The 25,778-nt window shown below is 40.2% G+C and overlaps 1 protein-coding gene across 1 annotated transcript in view; it reads left to right on the top strand.

Moving 5' to 3' along the window:
• EDIL3 (EGF like repeats and discoidin domains 3) overlaps positions 1 to 25,778 on the top strand; it is a 229,900-nt gene that overhangs the window by 152,995 nt on the left and 51,127 nt on the right. The window contains exon 6 of the mRNA XM_062514022.1: positions 9,492 to 9,673. Within this exon, the coding sequence (XP_062370006.1) occupies positions 9,492 to 9,673 (182 nt within the window). The remainder of the gene's footprint in view (positions 1 to 9,491; positions 9,674 to 25,778) is intronic.

Genomic DNA, 25,778 nt, shown 5'->3' with positions numbered 1-25,778 from the left:
AGTTGCTGTTCTTCTGGCGGGGGGGTGGGGGGGGAGGGAGGGAATAAAAAACAATGCCAAAGCCACAAAAGGCAGGAAGAACATCTCCAGGCAGAAAAATAAGAATTGCTTCTTGAAAAGCACACACTCCTCTCCTGGCAAATGAACATGCTCCTTGTCAAGCCAGCTGGCAGGAATGCTAATTACCCTGGTGCTGGGATCCCACTGATTTCTACTGTAGACCTGCTAGAAAAATGCAGATTGTCTTTCAGCATGACTCTATCTTGTCACTGCATTTTCACTTGCAAGAGAGCTTTTGGGTTTGAGGTTCTTTTTTTTTTTTTTTTTTTTTTTTTTTTTTTTAATGAAGCAGCTTTTTGCAGCAGGCAGATTTAAGGTGCAGTTGTTAACCACGTGCATGCTTATGTCATGAGCTGCCTTCAAATTGGCTGTAATTATAGTTGGTTATCTACTTTAGGTTAAAATTGCTAACATTTCCAGTAGAAATATTGAACTGTGACAACAACAACAACAACAACAACAACAACAACAACAAAAATAAATCTTTGGACTGAATTTTGGATAATAGAAGATATACTGCAATATAATGCAATTGCCCCACAGGTAGTGTTTTGTTTGTGCTGCACACTCCATAAACAAAAAATCAAACAAAAAAAAAGAAACCTACATGCCACTAAAGATATATGAATGCAAATATAAACCCAAGAAACTGTGGAAGGAGTTGTCTGTAGTTGTCAGAATGTCTGAACAGTGTCCAATTAGCAAATTTCCTGAAAAAAAAAAAAAAAAGAAAAGAAAAAAAGAAGAAAAAGCTGGAAAACTGTTGAGTTTTCTTGTATTTTTCAAAGAAATATTTCAGTCACTACCTGAGAAGAGGAGACAAGCATGGATTGTGCAGGGGCCAGCAGCAGCAAATAAAGATTATATTTAAATGCAGCTTGGTTCCTAATTTTATTTGTAAATGCTTCAGTTATGCTTCAGTTGTTAATTGGCTGAAAGCCTTTGCCACAAACATTTGCAACAGCAAGAAATAAATTAATTAGTTAGGTAATTAATAGATCCACTACAGCACAAATCTCCTCCACCCACATCTGCCCAAGTCCGGGTCCAACAAAAAATGTTGGGATTGGTAAAAAGAACTCAGAACCATTTACTTTTTCATGTCATTGCGCCCTAAGTTAAAAATGGTAATAATCAATTACTGTTACCTGCAGTTAGGTGTGTAAGCATGACAGTTATTTTATTTGAAAATCATTATGAATTTACCTTCCATAATATAGGTGCAGTTTTATTCTTATGAGGAAGGTTTTTATTTTTTTCCTAAAGTTGTTCCATAGTTTATTTTATTTGGATTAATTTTAGTGGTATTTAAGTGGTTGTGAGTTATGTTGATAGTTAATGTCAACACTCAGATGTGGTAGAAATGTTATTTTTTACAGTGTCAATTTGAAAGGTAAAAATCATTTTTCACATAGAGATTAATGCATTTCTACATGGGAGCTCAACAGAGCTTGAGAGACTAAAGGCCTTACTGCAATACAATTTTTTTTCGAAAAAAATCCAGATTTGCTGCTTGAGAAAAAAAATAATAGAAGTAATGTTTATCAGTGAATTGTTAATAAATATGTGGTGCAAACTCAGAATCACACAGAATCACAGAATGCCAGGTTGGAAGAGACCTTCAAGATCATTGAGTCCAACCCAGGCCCTAACCCCTCAACTAGACCATGGCACCCAGTGCCACATCCAGTCTTTTCCTAAACACATCCAGGGATGGTGTCTCCACCACCTCACCAGGCAGACCATTTCAGTACTTTATCACTCTTTCCATGAAAAGCTTTTTCCTAATATCCAACCTAATTTTCCCTTGATGCAGCTTGAGACTCTGTCCTCATTCTGTCAGTGCTGCCTGGAGAGAGACCAACCCCACCTGAGCACAACCACCTTTCAATAGTCGTAGAGAGTGGTGAGGTCACCTCTGAGTCTCCTTTTTCTCCAGAATGAACAACCCCAGCTCCCTCAGCTGTTCCTCATGGGGTTTGTGTTCCAAGCCCCTCACCAGCCTTGTTGCCTCTTCTGGATGAGCTCAAGCATCTCAACATCCTCCCTGAACTGAGGATCCCAGAACTGGACACAGCACTCAAGGTGTGACCGCACCAGTCCTGAGTCCGGGGGAAGAATGACCTCCCTGCTCCTGCTGGCCACACCATTCCTGATCCAGGCCAGGGGCCATTGGCCTTCTTGGCCACCAGGGCACCCTGCTGGCTCATGTTCAGCCAGCTGGGGACCAGCACCCCCAGGTCCCTTTCTGCCTGGGCACTGTCCAGCTACTCCATCCACAGCCTGTAACGACGCAGGGGTTATTGTGGCCAAAATGCAGGATTCACTTGGACTTAATAACCTCATCCTATTGGACTCTGCCCACCCATCCAACTGTTCCAGGTCTCTCTGCAGAGCCCTCCTACCTTGCAACAGATTGACACATGCTCCCAGCTTAGTGTCATCTGCTGATTTACTAATGAAGGACTCAATGCCCTCACCCATGTCATCAGTAACAATATTGAACAGGACTGGCCCCAGCACAGACCCCTGGGGGACACCACTGGTGACTGATCCCCAGCTGGATGTGGCACCATTCACCACCACTCTCAGGGCCTGACCATCCAGCCAGTTCTTAATCCTGCACAGACTGCTCCTGTCCAAGCCATGGGTTGACAGCTTTTCCAGGGAATGCTGTGGGAGACAGTGTCAAAGGGCTGGCTGAAGTCCAGGTACACAACATCCCCAGCCTTTCCTGCATCCACCAGGCAGGTCACCTGGTCATAAAAGGAGATCAGGTTGGTCAAACATGACCTCTCTCTCCTAAACCCATTCTGGGTCTGATCCCCTGGCCATGCTCTAAGTGCTGTGTGGTGTTACTCAGTATAAACTGTTCCATAACCTTACCAGGTACTGAGGTCAGGCTAACTGGCCTATAATTACCAGGATCCTCCTTGCCACCCTTTTATATAAATGGGTGTCACATTGGCCAGCTTCCAGTCATCTGGAACCTCACCAGTGTCCCAGGACTGCTGGTAAATGATGGAGAGAAGCTTTGCAAGCTCATCTGCCAGCTCCCTCATCACCCTGGGGCAGATCCCATCTCATCCCATAGATTTATGAACATCCCAGCAGCTCAGCAGTTCTCTGATTGCCTCCTCCTGGATAACAGGGGGACCGTTCTGCTCCCTGACACCATCTGCCACCCCAGGAGGACAGCTGTCCTGAGGACAAGCCATCTTCTCACTAAACACTGAGGCAAAGAGGGCATTAAGCACTTCTGCCTTCTCCTCATCTGCAGTTACTAAGTTCCCTCTCTCATCCAATAAAGAACAAAAGTTGGTCTTACCCTTCCTTTTACCATTAATATATTTGTAAAGACATTTGTTATTATCCTTTACAAAATTTGCCAAATTAAGTTCAAACTGAGCTTTAGCCTCCTTAATTGTTTTTGTTGCAGCAATGTAGTTGGCATTTCTTTGGATAGAGACTTTTCACGATAGTTTGATGCTATGGTTTTCTCAGATAAGGATTCACAAATCTTCATTCTGGAATTCTTCCCAGTGCAGTTCCCTTAAAATCACTATGAACATACCTAGGGCTCATGTCAGTACTTTTAATGTGAAGGAGTTCAACACAAACACATTCACCTTATGGAGAGATACTAAGAAAATATATATATATATATATATATTATTTTTTTTTAATCTGATTGAAGCTTTTCAGATACGAAATTTTAGATGTACCCTTGGTTTTGAGCATAGGAATAACAATCTTTGGTCTGATGACAATCCATTGGCTGTGTTTTAGACAGTAATCAGAAGTGAATTATTGATGAATGAGTGTAAGAAAAGGGAAAAGCACCAAGAAACAGTTGCCCCAGTGTACTTTCCCAACTTCAAAAAGTCTTCAGTTTATGGATCTTCCTAAATCAGAAGTTTAACTTTACTCCTCTTGGATAGGTCTCTTCTTCAACTTTGTTCTCTGTTGCAGTTCCCCGTCATTAATCCATTAATAAAAGGGTTTTGATGTGATTTTTTTTCAATCCTATTCCATCCTACTCTAGGAGCAGAATGGAGGAATTACCCGATTAAAACCAAATAAACCAGTCCTGAATACCCACCCTCTATTTCAATCACAACATTATATAGATAAAAATATAATCTGCTTTCACTGCTGTCTCCATATGTTCCTGTGCTATGCTGGAAGTAAAAGTCTTTTGCACACTTGCTCAAGGTAGGAAATCCCTCTGAATATCCATCAGGGGGATGTGAATCCCAGGCTGGGGGCTGCAGTGTGGAAAATTGCTCATAGCCAGGGAGTGGAAATCTCTGTGTGAAAGAACAAGAAGAAATATACAGAAGCCTAGATTTTGTGTGTGTAATCTATACAGACACTAGCATTAATTAATTAAATATCAGTGGTCATCTGTAATCCTAATGTCCAGGGGTAAAGCTGGCATCTGGGGACTGTCACATCACTGAAATCATGAGAGGGTCCACAGAAACCTCAAGAAAGAATAGAAGCTGTGTTTCCTCTCTGCAAAAGCACTTTGGGTAGCAGTTACAGAGAAGATGTTTGGGTTATCATGGAATGGTTGTGAAAAAGCAAGCACTGCAAAAACATCACTTTTCATATGGGTGGGCACTTTGGTCACAGACTCCCAAACACCCATCTAACGAGCTCCTAAAAATCAGACTTGCTGTTATCCAAGAGCTGTCCCCGGCAGAACAAACTGGGCGAGGATATTTGTGTGGCAGGTGGAATGAGAAGAAGAAACAGGAGCCTGGGCTGGATGGTGGGAAGCAGCAGGAGTTAGTGCAGGACCAGGGGTCATCTGTAATCCCACTGTCAGGGTTTGTGCTCAGCACCATGGCCAGGCCCTGCTAAGCACAGCCAGGGTAATCTGATTCCAGAAAATGAGGTGCTGGGAGAAAGAAAGGATTGCAGATGTCTAAAGCAGATTTGTTTTCTCCTTGCCTTCAATTTTGCATCTGTTTGTTTTGATGACGTTAGCTAGAGGCAGACCAACAGAGGAAATGAGTTATACATTCGTGCTGCAAAATCAGGAATGTTTCATCATCAATAACAAGAAACCTTTTCATTCTAGTTCCAGAGGCATAATACTCACATTTTCAAGCAATTTTTAAACCATTTGGATGTTATGCTTAATTTGTGGACTGACATAAATGTAAAAAGTTAAAATTAAATATGCTCAAATTTACCCAGTGCTTTCTGCATATTATCTCTTACTGTAGTAACTCTTTATCTTAAAATAGTTTGTCTTTTCACTATAAAGAACAGGAATCAGACACTTATTTCCCTATTTTAATATTCCTCTGAGGAGATATTACTGTATACCACAGCAAGCTGTCACTTACTTTGTTTTGCTCAAATATTACTGTTCAGCTGGAGGGATTTGCTGTTGCCACAGATAAGGGTGGAAGCACAGAACCCACATCCTTGTCTGGGGAGCTGTCTGACCCCCATAACCTTGGTCTACAAGGGAAACCTGCACCAAAATCCAGCTGGTTTGTGGTGCAGAGTGGTGTGTAGTGTTTCTACATCTAATTACGGTTGTAAAAGAAGCCTTCAATGCGGGTTTATCACTCTGCTGTCTTCATGTGGTGGGGACTCTCAGGAGAACTGAAAAATTAACTTCTGTTACTGACTTTTCCCATCCTTCTCTGGATCCATTCACTTGGCTCTTGGTACACTTTGGCATTGTTATCTCCATAGATAGTGAGATTTTTATGGGCATAGGTGTGTGTTTGCTGAGAAGAAGAGAAGCATTAAATGGGTTTCATTTTGTTCATACCCATAATTGTCACTGTAGGATTAACACCAGTATTGCTTGCCTTAGTATCTTGCTTTTTTAATGACACTGAAATAACAGCTCCAGGTGACAAAATCTGCCTTGTGAACCTGTATCATATCAGGCAGCTTAATTGCTGTTTAATTTTTCTTTACTTCTTTGCATCAATTATATTGTCATACCCCAATGTGTCTGCCTTAAGTAATAAAAATATCTATTTTTTTCTATTTAATGACTCACATTGACCAGTCTGAATTGTACACAATCACTGTAGTGATATTATTATTTCCCAATAATAATTGGGTGTCATAATTTCATTGCCATTCATGTCATTGGTGTCATGATTTCTGTTAAAAAAACCATGGATTTAACAAAAGAAAAAGCATAAAAATAAAATCTAATGCATCTTGCACTTGTTCTGAAAAAATATGCACCTCAATTTAAAAAAAAAAAACAAACTGAAAAAACTCTTGTTGGCTGTTTTCATTGTTAATAGCCAATAGTATATCACATCTCTTAAACACCTTAATAAATAATTGATAACTTGAAGAAAAGTGGGTTTTGTGTCCAAAACTTAATATTGTCTGCAAGAACTGGTCTGTAACCAGTCTTTTAGTAATAAACCACATTTAATGGAACCAGAGACAGGTCATTCAGCTGAGAGTTTTCAGCAAAAACAAATTTCTTGTGAATTTGGAGAATAATAGCCCCATTAGAGCTTTTAGAAGAAGAAAGAGTGACTCACTAATCTAGTGGAGTTTTTGGAAGAAATTAATGAGCATATGGATAGGGGAAGTCCATTTGCTGTGGTATTTGACTATCCAAAAATATGTTCAAGATTTGATTTTACGTGATAAAGTGAATTGAAAGGGGTTTTTGTAGAAAATTATGTCTGATTATAATGAATACCTAAAGGGTGAGTAAAAGGGCAGATTTAAAGGGCAGATTTTTTTAACAGTGGAAGAACCTCACTGACAGTATCCTAATGAAACTTCTGATGAAACTTGGCTGTTCACTAAATAAAAATAAATTTTAAAAAAAATTCTGACAATTTAAGACATATAATATTGTTTAGAAACTAACTATTATCTAGTCTCACACTTTCCACACATCTCATGGTATTATGTCTGAGCTGAACACCAAAGTTGAAGGTATCTCTAATGTGGTAATTTTAACTTTTAGGAGTGGTAATTTCTTTGTTTAGCTCAGATTGAAAAAAAACTGACAAACGTGACAAAACCATGACTGGAACTGCAAAGAAAATAAGGAGCTTGTACAGTAAAGTACCTGTTCCCTGAAGGTAGCAATTTTCTTTGGATTTCAGGGATAATCCTCCTAAAGCTAGGAGAAGATAAACACTGCTGAGTATGTATGGTCATAGCTGCAAAAAATAGTGTTAAGTGCTGTGCTTGGCAATTAAACTTAGAAAGGAAATTGTTTTCATTAGAAAGGAAGATTCAATTGTGTCCTGTAAGGACTTCACACGTATTTCAAAAAACATTTAATGCATCTCAGACACGAGATGCAGTAACAGACGTGGCAAATATCAACATGGCTCCAGCATGCCTCATTTTTAAGGTCCCCTCATAAAACCTCTCTTCCATTTTCTCACATCTCTATTTTTAAATAATTATCAGCCTGTGATTGCAGCTGTTAAAGATGTTTAATTTGTTTAATGCCTGTGTCCTGTAGGCACGGGTGAGTTACAAAGACACATCTGTGTGAACTTCCCTTTCCATTATGAAACAGCACAGATTTTTTTAGCAATTAGCTATAAGAAACTTTTGAAAACATCCACTTTTCTTAGGAGGCAAGAGTAGTTTACCTCTGTCTTGCAAGCAAGACGCAGCAGTTTACACACCAAAAGATTTCGTTCTGCTCCAATGAAAAATGCTTCAGAAACGGCTCAGGTTTGAATGGGCCTTTCAATCCTCAAGTAATGCTTGATGAAAACACAATGAGGAATGACACTTTCCCAGCATGCGTGGGTTTTTCTGAGTGTGTTCCACATGGTTCCTGCCCATGCTGGTGACAAAGGGTTTGTTTTCTTCTGGTGCCGCCTCATGCCTGGCACAGCAACAGGAGAGAGCCACGTTTTGTCATGTTTTGTGCAGTTATTAGTCAAGTGCCAAAGGCAAAGCCTTTATTTTTTGGCTGATAAAGAGAAGTAGCATGAGGAGTTTATGTTCTATCTGAGCTTTGTGGGCTGGTAAAAAACCCGTGTGAAATCATTACGTGGCGTAAGTCGTTCATTGATTTAAGCGGGGCCAGGATTTCATTTGAGCATCTCCTGGAAGTTTGGGCCAGGTTTTAAAGGAGGAACACTCCCTGAAGCCCACCTCTATGGGAGCTTTGCTTTACCTTTTCAGAGCACAGGCATGTTCTTGTCCTTCACCAAAATCAACTTGAAACTTCAGTTTATCTTTGTCTCCATCATCAGTGACACCCCACTCCTGGGGACTGTGCTACCTTGTGTTGAGAGGATTAAATGGTACTGGTCACTTTTCCTTCTCCGTACCTTTAAATTAATGAGGAATTAAATTATTTGTGACTTTCTGCCCCTGTGGTGTTAGGAATTTCTCAATGGTGAGATTTCAGAGTTCATTTTTGGGTACTGCTTGAGGTGAAACACTGCCAGGTTTCTGAGAAAACCTGAAATGTAGGTAAACATCTGTCCTGTGGCATTTGAAATTGCCAAAATTGCAGCTGACCTGCAAAGCAGAAGATCTTTTGGGTGACAGAGTAACACTGACTACCAGAGTAATTCTTGTGATTACCTTCTCTCCAGACTCTGCATCAGAACAGAGGAAAGGAAAATCTCAAATACTCAGTTGGGTGTTGAGTAGTAGATGAACTGCTGATTGTTTGTATGTAATGAATTTTCATAATTTTCCCACTTCAGATTGCTCACAATAGCTGAATGCTTTTGCTCCCCTGCCCAATGGAATGGCTTCAAAAAACAGTGTATGCAGAAATATCTTAATTATTTTTAAAAAATAAGCCAACAAGTATTTCTGGTGAATAAATTAATGATGAATGCCATACACAAAATTATGAACTCTGGAGCATTTCGGTTAAATGTATACTTTGAGACTTTCTGATTAAATGGATAAACCTTTAAATATTTGTAATATAACTAATGATAACTTATGTCTATTTTCATATTTCTAGAGATAACTGCAATAACAATTTGCAGCACATTGGTTAAATGCTGAATTTTGAGGCAAGAACAACAATATGGAATTTTGCAGTAATTATAGAATTTTAAATTTTCTCTTAATAATCATTTCAATATTTGAATGTGAGGATTTTTTTCTTTCTTTGTGTGGATAAAACCCAACTCACAGGTCTTCAGCTATAACAAGCTAAAAGAAATTGAAAGTTTAATCAATTTCATTAAATTTAATGAGAATAGTTATTTGCAAGCAATACTTTTGTATTTTTTTGTTTCTGCAAAAAGATGATATAGTCAATTACTTTAGATTTCTTCTAAGCTGCACTTGGCATGACATTTTGGATGTATTTGCATGTTATTGTAATTACAGCGGCGTGAGACTCAGAACAATTGATCATTCCAGTTAAATTATTTTTGTTTTGTTTTGTTTTGTTTTGTTTTGTTTTTTCTTCCCATTTGCAGGGTGCTCTGGCCCACTAGGGATAGAAGGAGGGATTGTGTCCAACCAACAGATCACTGCATCGTCCACCCACCGAGCTCTTTTTGGACTCCAGAAGTGGTACCCCTACTATGCACGGCTTAATAAGAAGGGTCTTGTGAATGCCTGGACTGCTGCAGAAAATGACAGATGGCCATGGATTCAGGTAACAGATGGAGCTGAGGAGGAAAAAAAATACCCTTGATTCGATTGCCAGTGTCACTTAAGAAACTGATGAAGACAAGTGGCTAATGACCAGCTAGATTCTTATTCACTGTCAGGGACATAGCCAAAGCTAAAAGGGACTATTTAGTTTCAAAACAGTGATAATCTTGACTTTACAAATGCACAAGCCTTTTTTTTACTTTTTTTCCTTTAATTTAAAAAAAAAACGTGTGCATATGTTCCACTGCGGCTGTAAACCGTGGAAGCAGATTTATACAGGCTCCTTTCAAAGAAGCTGCTTTCAACATATGTTGCATTTGGTGGTCAGGTTCTTAGAAGGATAGCACAGCATTATCTCGTGGTGGAGAAATCTCGTCCAGTGCTTGAAGTGTGGTTTGGGCAGTGCCAGGGCATGCTGGAAGAGCTGGTCTTTTTTGCTGAGCTGCTCTGGGCACACAGGTTAAGTATTACTGGATGTAACAAAAACTGTTTTAATTAAGGTTGAAACAGCTGTTAGTTCAGACAAATCCATGGGGCTGAAAATACACGTTTTTCTCATCCCACTCAAGCATGTTATTGCTGGAGTGATTCAGATGGCAGTGCCCTCACTGTGAGCTGGATTTCTCTGTGCCCAAAAAAATGGCTTCAGTAAAAGCAGTGAGTATTAAGTCCTGTGGCAGTGTTTTAATGAAGGTAATTATCTCGTGGTTGCTGTAGCTCTTTGCTTGGATGCTGTTCTCATGATACATGGATTGGGCAAAGCTTTGGCAATTTAAGATGTTGGTTAATAAATGTTAATGAGTTAGATACTTATGGTGAAACTTTCTGCACTGGTCAGAATGGTCAATGTGTGAGGAGGATGCTTCCCTTCCAGTGAGCCCACTGCAGGATTTAGCAAAACATGGTGCTTAAGCATTTTATCTGCCAGCACTAAGTTGAACTGCCCACAATGCCCTCAGCTGTGTCACACACACTCTTCTTGAGGTTACCTTGGTGTACATGATATTAATATTGGTTCATATTCAATGTTTTCGCCCTGACTACCAAGTTTTATTTTTATGGGAGTCTCCTAAATATCTGGAGGGGAAGCATACAGAGTCGCCTTCTCATTTTTCTTGCATGGAGAGCAGACACAAAGCACGGTTTGATGAAGTTTTCTGAAACTGGTGCAGTGGGAGTGCAGGATTTTGTCAGCTCTGAAAAACGAAAACTGGTATTGCTGCTTGTTATTTATTGCAGAGTGAAAACACAAAGGCCCTTCAATGTGTCGTAAGCCAGTTTTCCTCCATAAAGATCAGAGGGGTTAGGAAGTCTGTAAAATTTATACATTGAAAAGAACTGGAAAGGATCACACAGGGGGACCTGAGCGGAATTATTTCCATGGGAGTAGAAAGCTAATGTAACTTTAGTGGATAATGAAAAGTCAGCTTTGGGGCTGTGTTAGAGTGTGGGCTTTATTCAGTGAGCTGGAGAAAGATTTCAATATCATTCAGCACTGGCTCCCTAGACATGTCTTTTAGAGGAGATGAACTGGATGGGGATATCTAATGGCCTGATGCCTTCACATTTGTGCTTTGCTCCCCGGGAAGTTTTCCCTCTGCTCTTACCTGCAAGGAACATCAGACCAGTGGAGAAGATGTGCCTAAAATCTTAGCCCATGGCATCAGGTCTGAAGAATTTGTTCTTTTTCTTTTAGAGTTTTGGAGGTTATTCCAGTTATTATATACAAATTATTCTGTAATTTTGACAACCGCAGGGAATAAGGAATTTTGAGAAGCTTACATCATAAAACTAATATGTTTTAAGCATTCCTTTCTTCTTCTCATTTTTCTTGTAAAGTAAACTTTAGTCTTTAATTTTCACAAAGTTTGCCAATTTTTTTTTTTTTTTCAGGGCAAAATTAAAATTATTCTTGGTGATTTCAGAGCAGAGGTCTTGAGGGAATTTCTTTCTTTCCTTTTCTCTTTCTTTAAAACATCTGGAACCAGAAAATCTGAAACTTTTTACGGAGATGACAGTTGCAAGGAAAAAGTGCTTTTCAGTGTTCTGCAGAAACTCTTTTTAGATCTGGCAAGGTGGAGACATCCACAAACTCATACTTTATATATGGTAGTCCTTTACATCAGAGCACTCCCTTGTTCTTCAAGCATGAAATAAGCTTAAAGAAACAAACACTGTCTGACCCTCGTGTGGGTGAGCAGTTTCTGATGAGAGAAGAAGCAGAAATCCCACGTCATACTTTTGCACAGGTCCTGCAATGCCCAGGGAGATGTTCTGTAGGTGCTTGTGGAGGGGTACAGAAAAGTCAGATTTGGGCTAAATTTCTGGCTGCCTTTGGTTTCATGGGACAAAAAAAAAAAAGATGTTAAACCCTCCACCTGAGGTTTTTGGGATTTTTTTTTTGTTTGTTTGTTTGTTTTTTTTGACTCTGTTGTGTCACCAGCCTTTTCCCAGACCCTACTGGGAGCAGCCTGCACATGGAACCTTTTCCAGGCTGCTCCGACTGACGAAGCACCTGGTCCAGAAGAAGGCACTGGAAAACGGTGTGAGTGCTTGGCAGAGATTAAGTGGAGATTTACAAAGCCAGAAAATCAATTTTCAGGACGTGCAAATTAACATTTAGCGCAATGAACCTGAAGCAATCGCCTGTTCCCCTCTTGTAGCTTCTAATGCTAGATAAATTCTAAAGGAAGCCGTGTGCAATGGGCAAAGTCCCTCGAAGTATGATTATATACAGGCCTGTAGCTATTTTTGCCTTGTTCCATCATTATCAATTTTCTTTGTCATTTAATTTCTTTATTTATATGCAGCCTGGCAAATAAAAGGTTTGAGTGTTCTGCTTATAACTCACTTGTAATGAGTGGAGAAGTTTATTTCTTTTTTTTTTCCTCTAATCTTTCAGGTGCCTGATACACGTGAACTAATTAATATGCAATTTCACTTTCCTGCAGTCTCCCAATGAACTGAAAATTGAAATTGCCATTTTAAATTCACACTCTCAGCATGTAATTAGTAATGGCACTACAATGCTTGTAATTGGCTGGTGATTTAAAGGGTCACTGACCATATTTTTGGAAGCAAATTAAGGTCTGACTAAGTCACATCTGCCTTTTAAAGTTCTCCCGACCTCTGTTTCTCATCACAGGTTGGCTGTGGTAAAATAGCACCTGTGTACTGCTTAACACTTTATTAGTGATATTAACTTTTATCATCTGCAAATACAATGACCAAAAAAATCACATATGTCTATTTTTCATTAATTGGTCCTGAAGTATAACCAGAATGCTCACATTGACTGTTCCAGTAATGCTTTTTTTTCTCAACTCTTTTTTTTTTTAACAGCAGCTTCTCTTTCCCCTTCTGTCCTTTCGCATTTACAGTTTTAAAATACATTGGTTTGTTTTATTCTGATTTCACTTTTTCTCTGCTCATTCCTTGCATCTGTATTTTTCTATTTCTATATTAGTTATTCTTTTTAAGGCTGTATGAATCAGAATAGATATGGCCACAGGCAGGATTATTGTTATCCCTCTACCATATCCAAAATCATAATAGCAGCTGATCTCTAACACAAACTGCCAGCAGGAGTTTGGGAATGTTGCTCCTCTAGTGAATTCTAACCTAGGAATCTATGCTGTGCCTTTACACTTCTCCTCCTCTCCCAGTTTCATCACTCCCAGGTTGGTCTCCCAGTTTTAACCATCCTCACATTTCCTAATTAATTTTTCCCCTATCCACAGCTTTAGGTGTTTTGTGGTCTTTTGGACATGGAAATTGTTTTTTATAAGGTGTTAACCCACAGCCACCAAGAGCAGATTCGAGCACAGCTTGCACCTGGAGAATTTTGAGAAGATGCTCTAGTTATTGAGCATCATGCCACTGTGTGAGAGATGTGTTTGAACACCTGACCTGTTGCTGGAGACTGTTGTGCATAAATATAAAATATTAAATAGAATTTAAAAAAAAACTATTTTGTTATCCCTCACTAAAATAAACCGTTTCTCCAGGGACAATGGTATGGTTACCAATTGTTTTTTCTAAATAAAATGCTCAAATATTTATTATTGTGAGTAGTTGGAAGATTAAAGGATTAATCTAAAAAAAAAAAAAAAAGTTAGACTGCTCAGTTTGATTGCAGAATCAAAAAGTGGGAAGTAAAGTTGTTTTAGGCTTATTATTCAGCTTTTTTGCTGTAGTTTTTATTGCATACAAAGTGGTCCCAAATATTTAATTTGGGGTTTCTCCTTCAAAGACTTAATCCCTTTCCCTCTATATTTCATATGTTTTTTCTTTTTAGAATTAATTTTTTTAAGTCAAGTTGTAATTTCAAGATGGAAAAACTACAAGTCTTACTTAGAATATATGGAAAGAGAATTATAATTCTATATTTTTTCTAATTTATTCCCCAAATAGCTTTTCTGAAATTATGTGCTAAAGTTCCGATGAAACACAATAATGAGAAATACAACAGTTTGATGGAAAATGTGCCCAACTTCTGATTGGCACATTGAATATATTAGTACTCCAGTCCAAAGAAAAACATATTTGGTTTATTTACAATCTCAGCGTGTCTGTTGTAAATAATACTTTCTGCTTTTAATGTAGCTTTTTTAATAGCTTTGCACAGCTTTAAGAAAATTTCTTCACTATAAGTAAACACTTTTGCTGCAGACATTTTTAATAAAAAAGATGAGCTGTGATGGAAAGGGACATAGCCCAGCAGATTCAGGCAAAATATTTCCCTGACCTCTGTCTTATTTAGAATAAATTTACTTAGTCTTTTTTTTTCTTGAAAAGGACACAGAATGCTTAAAAACAAACAAACAAACAAACAAACAAACAAAACCCTCTAAATATATTGGAATATTATTATTGTTAGGTATAATTTATATTTTGATTGAGGCTTAATTTGGTTTTTACAAAAGTGTCTCCACACCACTTTTGGTTCCAGTCCCACCTCTGGTGCTCAGCCTCACCTTTTTGGGACTTTCAGTCCCGTGGCCTAATGAAATCTGTGACTATGAATCTCACAAATCTAATCATAAACTGCTATGACAGACACAAATATTATTTGCATTAAAAAAAAAAAACAAAAAAAACCACTAAAGTTCCATCATTCTTGTCCCCAAGCAGAAAACCATGAAGTATTGTGTGGGTTTTTTTCCTAAAAAAAAAAAAAAACCTCAAAAAAAACATGTTAGCAGTTTCCTCATCAAGACCTTCCAAAGAGCAAGTGCACACCAGGTGATAGCTATTTGCTAATGAAATGATAAAACCCAAAATACACAGAGGCCTTGCAGAACATTCACTCAAACATCTGTTGGTGAGAGCTCCAAGCAAACTGCCATCTGTGAAACCATTCATTTTGTCAAAGTTCATTTCCTCATTCATGAGCACTGGTGTACGGGCTTCCAAAAATACCTGTCACTGCAGCTTAAATGTTTTATATCACTTAATGTAGCTCTCATCTCAGTGTCAGGTGAACTTTATGAAGTGCAGCCTCAGAGTCACCCTGCAAGGTGACATGCACCACAAAGATTTAACCTGCTAAGTTAAATGCTAAAAGGTTGTTAAAGTTCTGCTTTTTTGTTGTTGTTGTTGTTGTTGTTTTTTTCCCCTCAATACCTCAAAATTTGGCTCAATATCATAGAAGGATTTCCTTGGCGGACACTGAGGAGAGGCAGTAAGTACCTGAAAGCCCTTAGCTGTGGAGAAAAGAAACTAATAAGGAAAGTGCAGTTGAATTAAAGCAATGCCACACAGGACCTTTGTTCTGCAGGAATTAGAAGAGGTTGTCTGCTAGCCAAAGCCTGCCATAAATTCACTGACTTCAGTGAACTCAATACCAGTGTCTGCTCTCTGCAGACCTCCCTCAGCATCTCCACATTTAGCTTGCGGGCCGAAAATGTAATTTATGTACTGAGAGCAGAAAACAAAGGGACCAGGAGCCTATTTCTTAGTGTAATCACCCACAGACTCCCTGGTGCCCCATATCTTGGTATCCATTTCCTACCACACCTCCTGCTTTCATCCCATATTCAAACAACTTTGGGCTGAGGTTTCTGGGTGCACAGAAGCATCAGTTCAGAGTCAGCATCCCCATGGCAACTGAAGCTTGATGCTGTTAGGAACACCATCCATACCATGCTCTGTCAGCCCCCGTGCCAGCTTTCCTTAATTACCCCACCTAATGTGGCTGAAGGACTGAAGCAACAGGACCTTTGAATACTTTATTCCCTTTTTTCTGCACCGTCCGTTTAAAATATTTTTTTTCCCATTTGCTACTCTGATATCAAAAGCAGTCAGAACTTAGACAGTGGTCACACCAGGAGGAAAAAAAAAAAAAAAAGTGTGTCCTCATGGTTTCTTGCATCAGGAAGAAGCAAGTAAAAGGTGCCCCAGCAACTGTGTGGTGATCCATAATGGAATGATGTGTGGGTATCATAGTCACCTTGTGGGGAGGACAGCATCCAAATCTGTGAGATGATGCCATGATGATGTGTGATAGTCAAGTGAGTCACTTTTACCTTCTAGCCATTTACCTAAAAACTGGCAAAGCAAATGATCCTCATTCACTTGCTAGACTTGACTTCTGGAAAAGTGTTGTTTCAAGTTATTTTAATAAAGCTCAGGTTCAGGGAACAAAGTTCAAGAAAAAGTAAGATTACATGCCAGAATATTAAGATTTTTTTGTGTGTGTGTGGTATGCAGGCATATATAAATGTACACAATCCCAGGATGGATCAGCTTGGAAGGGACCACAGTGGCTCATGTGGTGCCACCTCCAGCAGGGCCATGCCAGAGCAGGTGGGATTGTGTCCAGGTAGGTGTGGAACATCCCCAGGGAGGAGATCCCGCAGCCTGCTCAGGGCTGGGCACTGCCCAGGGCAGAAGTTCTGCCTCCAGTGCAGGGGAATTGCTGGGCTCAGTCCCTGCCTGCGGTTCTGGTGCCACTGCTGAGCCCTGCTCTGACCCTCCCTGCACCCAGGGACACACAGGGACACACAGGGACAGACTGACAGGGACAGACAGACAGACAGGGACAGACAGACAGACATACAGGGACACACAGGGACAGACAGACACACAGGGACACACAGGGACAGACAGACAGACATACAGGGACACACAGGGACAGACAGACACACAGGGACACACAGGGACAGACAGACAGGGACAGACAGACACACAGGGACAGACAGACAGGGACAGACTGACAGGGACAGACAGACAGACAGGGACAGACAGACAGACTGACAGGGACACACAGGGACAGACAGACAGGGACAGACAGACAGACACACAGGGACACACAGGGACAGACACACAGGGACAGACAGACACACAGGGACAGACAGACAGACCCACAGGGACAGACAGACACACAGGGACACACAGGGACAGACACACAGGGACAGACAGACAGGGACAGACAGACACACAGGGACAGACAGACAGGGACAGACTGACAGGGACAGACAGACAGGGACAGATAGGGACAGACAGACAGACATACAGGGACACACAGGGGCAGACAGACAGGGACAGACAGACAGGGACAGACTGACAGGGACAGACAGACAGGGACAGATAGGGACACACAGACAGACATACAGGGACACACAGGGGCAGACAGACAGGGACAGACTGACAGGGACAGACTGACAGGGACAGACAGACAGACAGGGACAGACAGACAGACATACAGGGACACACAGGGACAGACAGGGACAGACAGACAGTGACAGACAGACAGACACACAGGGACAGACAGACAGACACACAAGGACACACAGTGACAGACAGACAGACCCACAGGCACAGACAGACAGACACCCAGGGACACCCAGGGCTGAGGCCCCCTCCCAGCTGGGGCTCCTCTCCAGGCTGAGCAGCCCCAGCTCCCTCAGCCTTTCCTGGGCACAGAGATGCTCCAGGCCCTGACTCACCTTTGTTCCCCTCACCTGGAGCTGCTCCAGGAGCTCCCTGTGCTGTCCTGAGGAGGAGCTGGACACAGCACTCCAGATGTGCCCTCATAGGGCTGGGCAGAGGGGCAGGATCCCCTCCCTGACCTGCTGGCAATGCTCTTCCCAGTGTCCCCCCAAATCCCATTGACTTTCATTGTCCTCAGGACACTCTGTTGGTCAGGGACAGCTCACTGCCCACCAGAACCCCCAGGTCCTTCCCCACAGAGCTGTTCCAGCAGGTTCCCTCCAGCCTGTGCTGTTGCCTGGAGTTGCTCCTGCCCAGGTGCATCACCTGAATTCCTCTTATTAAGTTTCAGACATTTCTTTGCCTCTCTCCACCCTGCCAAGGTCTCTTTGAAGGGTTTCACAGCCCCTCAAGGGTTTTGTCCACTCATCCCAGCCACACGTGGTCAGTGAACTGCTGAGGACCCTTCACTGACCAGTGAACTGTACACACCCCTCATCCAATCATTGAGGAACTAGTTAAACAATTCTATGCCCCAGTAATGAACCTTTGGGGGACACCACCAGTGGCACATCCCCACCTAGACCCCATGACAGTGATTACAACCCTCTGGACCTGCTTCTCAATCCGAGTTCATGTCACCTCAGTTTCAGAGCAGTCCAGGCTGCTCGAAGCACACAGAGTCACCAGCACCATGAGAACTGCCACAGACAACAAGGGCTGAGGTCAACTCACCCTCCTAGACCTCCCCTGGAAAAGGTGGAATGTGTTCACCATCCCAAAGACCTTCCAATTTAAAGCCACGCGTGAATTCTGTGAACTGAAAAATGGGAGTGTATTTTACTCTTGCACTCTTAGGACTTTCCGTGAGTGGCTAAGATAAAAAAAATCACTGCTCAAGCCTCAGCTGTCTCAGTGAGACTTTTCAAAGATTGTCTATCACAAAACCAAGCAATATTTAATTATTTTTTAACCTAGTGTTTTGCCTGCAAATGTTTGTAGAAGGAAAATGTATTTTGAGGAAAAATGTACAGATAAATACAGAAAATCTCACCAAAGAGTAACTTTTAATATTTCTATATCAGCTCTTCTTTTTTTTTTTTTTTAACTTTTCAGCCTTAATTTTAAAAGATAATAAAACACTTCATGAATGTGGTTGTAGTGATTCAACAAATTATCAATCCCTTAGTGTTCAGGAGATATTATTAATAATTTGAGCCAACCTTCTCTGTTCTGTAACAGCATCTGGGGGCTAAGAAATCATTTGAGTGGTGCAGCCTTTTTCATCAATCACAAATCCATCTGCCCCGTGTGTGCTTCACTGGCTCTTTACCCGCCTTGTGTCCATCCCAAACCTTGTCCCCACACAACCAGTGTCTCTGCAACTAATGGGTTATCCTCAAAGTTTGGTTAGGGTTACCTTGACCATGAGGAAAGGGGGTAAAGATAAATATTTTAATACAGGTTGTGCAGCGTTTGGTGGCACTATTATCACTAGATAAGTTTTTCTGGTGGAGGGTCTAAGTTAGCTTTAGTTTCCCACTTTTAAAATGAGCTGGGAATGTGCAATGGGATCTCACAGTAGGGGCCACACAGGGCCAGGGAAGTCTGGTGTCCTGAGATTTCTCAGATTTCAGATAGTTAGCACTGCTCTAATCAATACACTGGGTGTCTTTTCAAACATTAAGATTTTATAATTCTGTGACCTCTTGGTCTGAGAGCATGCATAGGACCCAGACCACTGAAGCCAGAATGGGAATTTTTCCCAGTTGTCCTTTTGGGGCTTGAAATGAGATCATAATTTTCTTCAGAGTTATTGCCAGAGTGATCTGCCAAAGAGTCATTAAAAAAAATAAAAACAACAAAAAAAAACAAACAAACAAAAAAACCCAACAGATGGAAAGTATGTGACAGAAAGTACCTCTCAATATCTGAGGCTGTTTCACAAGCAGAAATTTCCCTGAGTGTATTTTCATGCTGATTTTAATATTGCACCTTTTTGAATTCCCTTATTTTCCCTGAGGAAGACAGTTGTCATGTAGGATGAAAAGAAAAGCATGTTTTTGACCTGAGTCTGACATCACATCTTCTAGATCTATGAGCTGTTGATCAAAGCTATTTTACAAGGGGAAATACATCCAGATATTTTCACTGGCATTTTTATTTACATATTCTTAGGCTGATTCTTCAGGATGTCTTCTAGACATTGTGGGGAAGTTCTTTCTGAGAGCCATTAACATTCCAAAGGCAGGAAGAGTTTTCACAAGCTCAAAGCATATGAAGAAACTAATGATAACAATAAATGACCTTGGAGTTTCTTAGGTAACATTCAGTTTCAGATAGTTAATAGTCATTTGATCAATACTTTGCAAATAAGATGACATTTTGCAGGGCTACAAGCTTCTGAACAATGTGAGATTGATTATGGACCCCTTCTTGAGATGACAGTCTAAGCATGCCAGGGTTTGAATAATTCATATAACCCTGTTAATGGCATTCATAACAACTACCTTTGGGACTAAAATAATGACTTAATAATAAGAAGGAACAGACTAAGCAAGTTTTTAGTCTGTCTAATTATGTAAACTCTCTGAGGCATAAATTGAAAGTTCTCAACAAAAGCCAAATGAAGTAGGTGCTTTTTGATAATTCTCATAACATATGTTCCTCCACATTAGCATTGCATGGGCCAAACAATTCTTGTACTTATGTTTTCCATACAAGTAGGGTCTAACCTATATTCTGATCTCTTCACAGAGAGGCAAATTAAATTAGTGGTGCAATTTGCATCTCTGATTCTGCATGCCTAATTTAAAGCAGGCACATGAATAAGTCTCCTTGAGGATGGCAAAGGTGATGAGTTGTTTTTTTGGAGGGTTGGCTGAGGCTGAGATGCAGGGAAGTACAGGGAAGTCCTGAGAGGTGTTTGTTCTTACCCTGAGCTGTGATAAACTGGAAACAGCGGGAGGGTGAGTTGGCAGAGGATTTAATAGCAAAGTTATGAGGGTGTTTTGCTGGACCTGCAAAGTGAAACGAAACGGGCTGGGATCAGAAACAACCTGAGTGTTTAATTGGTCTGTCCTCAAGGTGCAATCCCACAATCACGCTGGGAATTATTATTTCCAAAGCAACCTGTAACAAATGTTTGCTCTTGCGGCCTATTACAAGGCATCAATTTACACTGTCACGTGAATATTTTACAATAAAACATGTTTTTTCTCCATGGGGCAGACCCCCTTCCAGCGTGTCAGCAATAAATCACTGCATTTCCTCACTGTGTGCTGCTTAAAACACACATCACTGCCACTGTGCTGACTGCATTAATGCCCTGAACTAAATCCAGGGGAGCTCTGCTGACAGTGCTGATTAGGAGAGTATCAAAAAGCCACAGACAGGCAAGACAGATGAGCACCTTGTGTGCAGGTGCCAGCGAGGGGTTTCAGCAGGGAAGTTAATAGTGACTGACCTGCTGTGCCCTTCCTGCTCCTCATCACCAGCCCAGCTCTGCACCTGGCCTGGCACCAGGGTGAAACAGCACCTTGTCCTGTTCAGATTGGAGGAAACAATCCTGGAGACTGAAAAGGAAGCACGGGAGGGAGCTTTCAGACGCACTGGCTTTCCTGGTATTGAGGGAATTGTGTCAGGTTGTTCATTTTCAGGGTTTATTAAAAAACATTTCCTTTGGCAAGTGTCCCTATTTTTCATCAGAAAATGTTTCTCTGGGTGCTTTCTATTCCAGCTTTGTCAGAATTATGACTTAAAAAAAATAGAGAAGAGACAAAAAAAATTAAATTTCAATCTTTCAAAACCTGATGAGATCAGCAGGGAAGGGTTGCTGTAATAAATCTTTTAATGCCAGCATAACCTTGATCTCTTATTCAACCCCATTTTTATGTGAGTAATGGTGAGTAGCAGTAAAGATATATTTACTTTGTGCTAGAAAAGATGAAGAATTATTTATGACAATGCTATTCCATCTCATAACTGGAACAGGTAAACACCTTTGTTCTCCATAAAATGTGTTTCTGTTTATGAATCTCAAACTACATTTAAGGTCTCAAAGACCCAAGGTTTCATGTAGGCTTTAATTTGAGCATTTCTGGAAAGCTTTCTCTGGAGGAGCACTTCAGAAAAGGCTGTTCTGCAGGAAATGTTATTGCTAACAGTGAGATAAAAAATGAGGGGAATATGGTTATGGATTCTGTCCAGGAGCATCATGTAAGGGACTTCCTAAAGTCACTCTGTCTTCTCATCCCTCTTCTCCTTTCCTGCCTGGAATAATGTAGATAAGGTGGATGGACTTGGGTGGCTTTTTATCTTTTTTGCCCAGTTTATAGCTTCTGCAAACTGAATATGCTAACATTTGATCATAAATTGGTAGAGGAAGATGAACACCTTCCACGGGAGCTGTCCCAGTCTCTGCTGCTCTGTTACATTCACACATTACAATTCTGAATTTAATCTTCCTTTCTCCTATGGGTCTCAAGTTTGTAAACCATGCTGAGGAGTTACTGGTGGCCTTTGTTTTGTGGAGCCCTTTGGACTTGTTTATGAAAAACGAGCTCCTGCCTTAACTCACAGCTACCAGCTGAGTGGCACACACACCATGCAGATTTGCAGGACTGGCTCTGAATTGCCTCTGAAAATGGTGCACTGTACAATCAACAGGAACTCATAAAATTACCTTGCTCATATTACCACTTTCTCTTAGAGAAAAAGCCTTCCTCCTTTATTTCCTTTCCAATATGGATTTTTTTTTTCTTCAGGTTCCTGTAAAATCTAGATTGGGTGTGTCGTCATTGGTGTAGACAGACATTTAGCACCCCCAAACAGATTTGAGTGAGTCACTGGAGTCAAAAGCATTAGTGAAAGTTGTTTAATAGGCAATCACTCCTACAGGCTCAGTGCTGGGAGCACCCTGGTTATTTTTCCCCCTCCTCTGGAGAAAGGCCATGACTCTGTAACCTGCTGTGACCATCAGAGTGCTCTGTGCAATCATGGAGCTGGGACGAATTTGGTGGTTAAAACAAATAAGATTAGAAGGAATTTCAGGGGATTCTTAAACTTAAGGAGTTGATTTTATTCCCCAGCTCTCTGGCGTACACTGCCCCAGAGGGTATCTGCCTCAAGTGATTTTATTTGATTTGTTTTGGCTGCATGGATGAATTCAATGTGCAGCTGTGCAAACCCAACAGAGGACATGAGGTGATGTTTGATGTCCCTGAGCTCACATAAACTGAGCTGACTCCATGCCTGAGCTCTCCTGGTGCTTTCCTCAGCACCAGCACTTTCCACCATCCACCCTGTGTGTGGCATAACCCAGCTCCTGTAGAGTCAGATTTAAATGCACTGGTATCCGACTACTGGCTTCATTTTAAACACACTTTTACCTGAGCAGCTCAGTGTTCATCACTCATTCCAGTCCCAGAAATCCTCCTCATTGACATGCCAAGGCCATCAGAGCACATTCCATAGCCTGCAGGTGTTAAACAGAACCGTATCCCAGTTTCATAAGGTAAACCTCATGGCATAAGGTTTTAGGGCACTGGGTGTTCTCAGACTGCAGCCAAATCCCTGGCATATCCTGGGTAAGTCAAGTCCCATGGAAGTCACTGGATGCAGGAGACCCCTCTGAGCTGGTGCTGAGCACAGACCCTTGAGCAAAGGGCAATGAATCCATTCCTCTTAAAATAAATTTAAATGGTAAATGTTAAAATGGATCTTTCTTTTTCTTTCTTTCTTCCTTTTTTCTTTCTTTCTTTCTTTCTTTCTTTTTTTCTCTTTCTTTCTTTCTTTCTTTCTTTCTTTCTTTCTTTCCTTTTATTCTTTCTTTCTTTCTTCTTTCTTTTCTTTCTTTTCTTTCTTTTTCATTTTCTTCTCTCTCTCTCTGCAATTAGATTCCACAAATGTCTATGCCCATATCTCCTTCTTACAAAGCCTTTACCGTGCCATATTACTTAAATTACTGAGGTAAATCCCCCAAAACACTATTGATCTTCTTTCATCCTTGCTTTTTCCAGTTCATCTAGATAATTATAAGGGATCCTTAATAAGTGAATCTGTTACCTTTTTAAAAGATATGCTATTGTTTAGTTCCTACCCTGGTGACTTTCACCTCTTTGTTTTAAAACCTATGTAATTAAAATGTATAATTTTCTCTCCTGGGTCTGAATCCACAAAGTAGAGCTTCCTGAGCTGTTTTTCCCTCATAAGTGCCACAGAAAAACATGTTTCAAAAAGCTTTTAGTGCTAAAGGATGTAGTTCACATTTCTTCACAGCTTCCTATTGAAGTATATTAAATAAGAAATATTTCAACACCTGCTTCATTACAGCCATTGCTAAAGTTGTAATAATTTCAATTTTTGCTGAGGTAGAACTTGAAAAATTTAAAACGCATAAAAGAACCCAAAGATACAAAGGGAAAATTAATTCCTGCTGTATCCATATTCACTGAAAAGCATGACATTAGTCCAGAGGGAATTTCTATATAAGCAAGCCATATGCATTTGAAAGCATTTATTTTTTCCCACTTCATTGGGATTTTTCTGCAAACCTTGACAGGATGTGTAGACCATGGAGAACAAGGCAGCCTGGTTTTATTTTGTGTGTTGTATCAAGTTCAATACTTGTTGAGGAATGCCGTTTAAAAATAAAGCTCAGTTTGTGACTCAAAAGATGGATACTGATCAAGAAATCCTCTAAAAGGAAAGATTCTGCAAATGGGAACAGGACATCCACTGTCTAAAGCCATGGTGGTTAAAATCCCCATAAATTCCCATCCAAGATTATTACTTTGGGAAAAAGAAAAAATTTGTAATTAAGCTGAAAAAATATTAGTTATTTGCATCACTGGATCAAGCAAAATTTGTTTGGTGTTGCATTATACCTTCTATTTCCCATGAAGTGAAATGTGAAGATGCTACCAGTCAGCAAATAATCAACGTCTGGTTTATGTTTCCCTGTGCTTTCTAATTCGGTTTTGCAGATGGCATTCACTTCATTATTATCAATTTTGTAAATACATGGGAAATTGGTTTACTTGCCTGTTAATTAATATTCTGAAATTCCACACAGAGACTGAACTTCTCATGAGAGACTTACATAAATCTTTAACTGGATACTATTCCATGTTAGCTACATTTTTAATGTACTTATGGGACCAAGAGTAGTCTCTGGAGCTGTCCTTTTACAAATATAACATATTTATTTTATTTTGTCTTCCCCTCTGGGGGACGAGGAATTGGGGAAAAGAAGTTTTCCAAGGCTGAAAAAAATCATGAATCTCTTCTAATTTATATCTGTGTGAATTCCTGTTGTGAGTCAGTTCTCCCCACTGGAATTGCAAATATTCCTGAGCTTTCCTCGTATATGTGGAAAAGATCCTGTAAAAAAATTCTGGTGTTTTTATAGGAGGCTTCTCCTCTCTCAATGGGTCTAAACCTCAAAAACACACATTGTTAATCTGAAGGTGTGTGAGTGCTTAATAATTTCTTCTAGGGAGAACTATGGTAAAACTACACCAAAATGCAACTATTCCAGAAAATTAGCAGAAATAGGGAAATTGATAGAATTAAAGCTGCTGGAGTAACGTTGGATTTGTTCACTCTGAACAAATGTTCATATTGTACTTCAAGGTGTTGCATTCAGCTCAGATGAGCGCACAAGGAATGTTCATGTCCACTGATTGATATTTTGCTATTGACTGCTTTAGGATTAGAATTTCAGCCTTGAACTCAAGGCATATGAATTTCCAGTGAGAGTCGATAAAAAGACTTAATTTTCTTTTTTGCTGCCAGAACTTCCATGTAGTTTTAGTTTCACATAGAAGTTTCACTTGATGCTAACATAGGATCTTTGGTAAGGTACAATAAAATTGCAAATTGGATTCTAACAGAACAGAAGATATAGCTTTTGGTAAATTATTACCCTGTTTCATTTCCCTTTCAGGCAGGAAATCCGTAGGAGTAACCCTATATGCCAAAAATTAAGCAACATCCCAGTAATTTTCTGTTTATCTATAATATACGTATTTATGGGTGCACACATACGGGAAATAAGCATAGTCCAAACTTTTGGTTCAATTTTTTCTTTATTTGCTTTATACAATTGCACATGAAATTCACAGAAGATCGAAAGACTTAATGCAAGCATAATAGCAGTCATTTAAATGCTA

This window comes from Cinclus cinclus, chromosome Z, assembly GCF_963662255.1.
Source record: "Cinclus cinclus chromosome Z, bCinCin1.1, whole genome shotgun sequence".
In the NCBI taxonomy this organism is placed as follows: Eukaryota; Metazoa; Chordata; class Aves; order Passeriformes; family Cinclidae; genus Cinclus; species Cinclus cinclus.
This window is presented reverse-complemented; position numbering and strand designations above follow the sequence as displayed.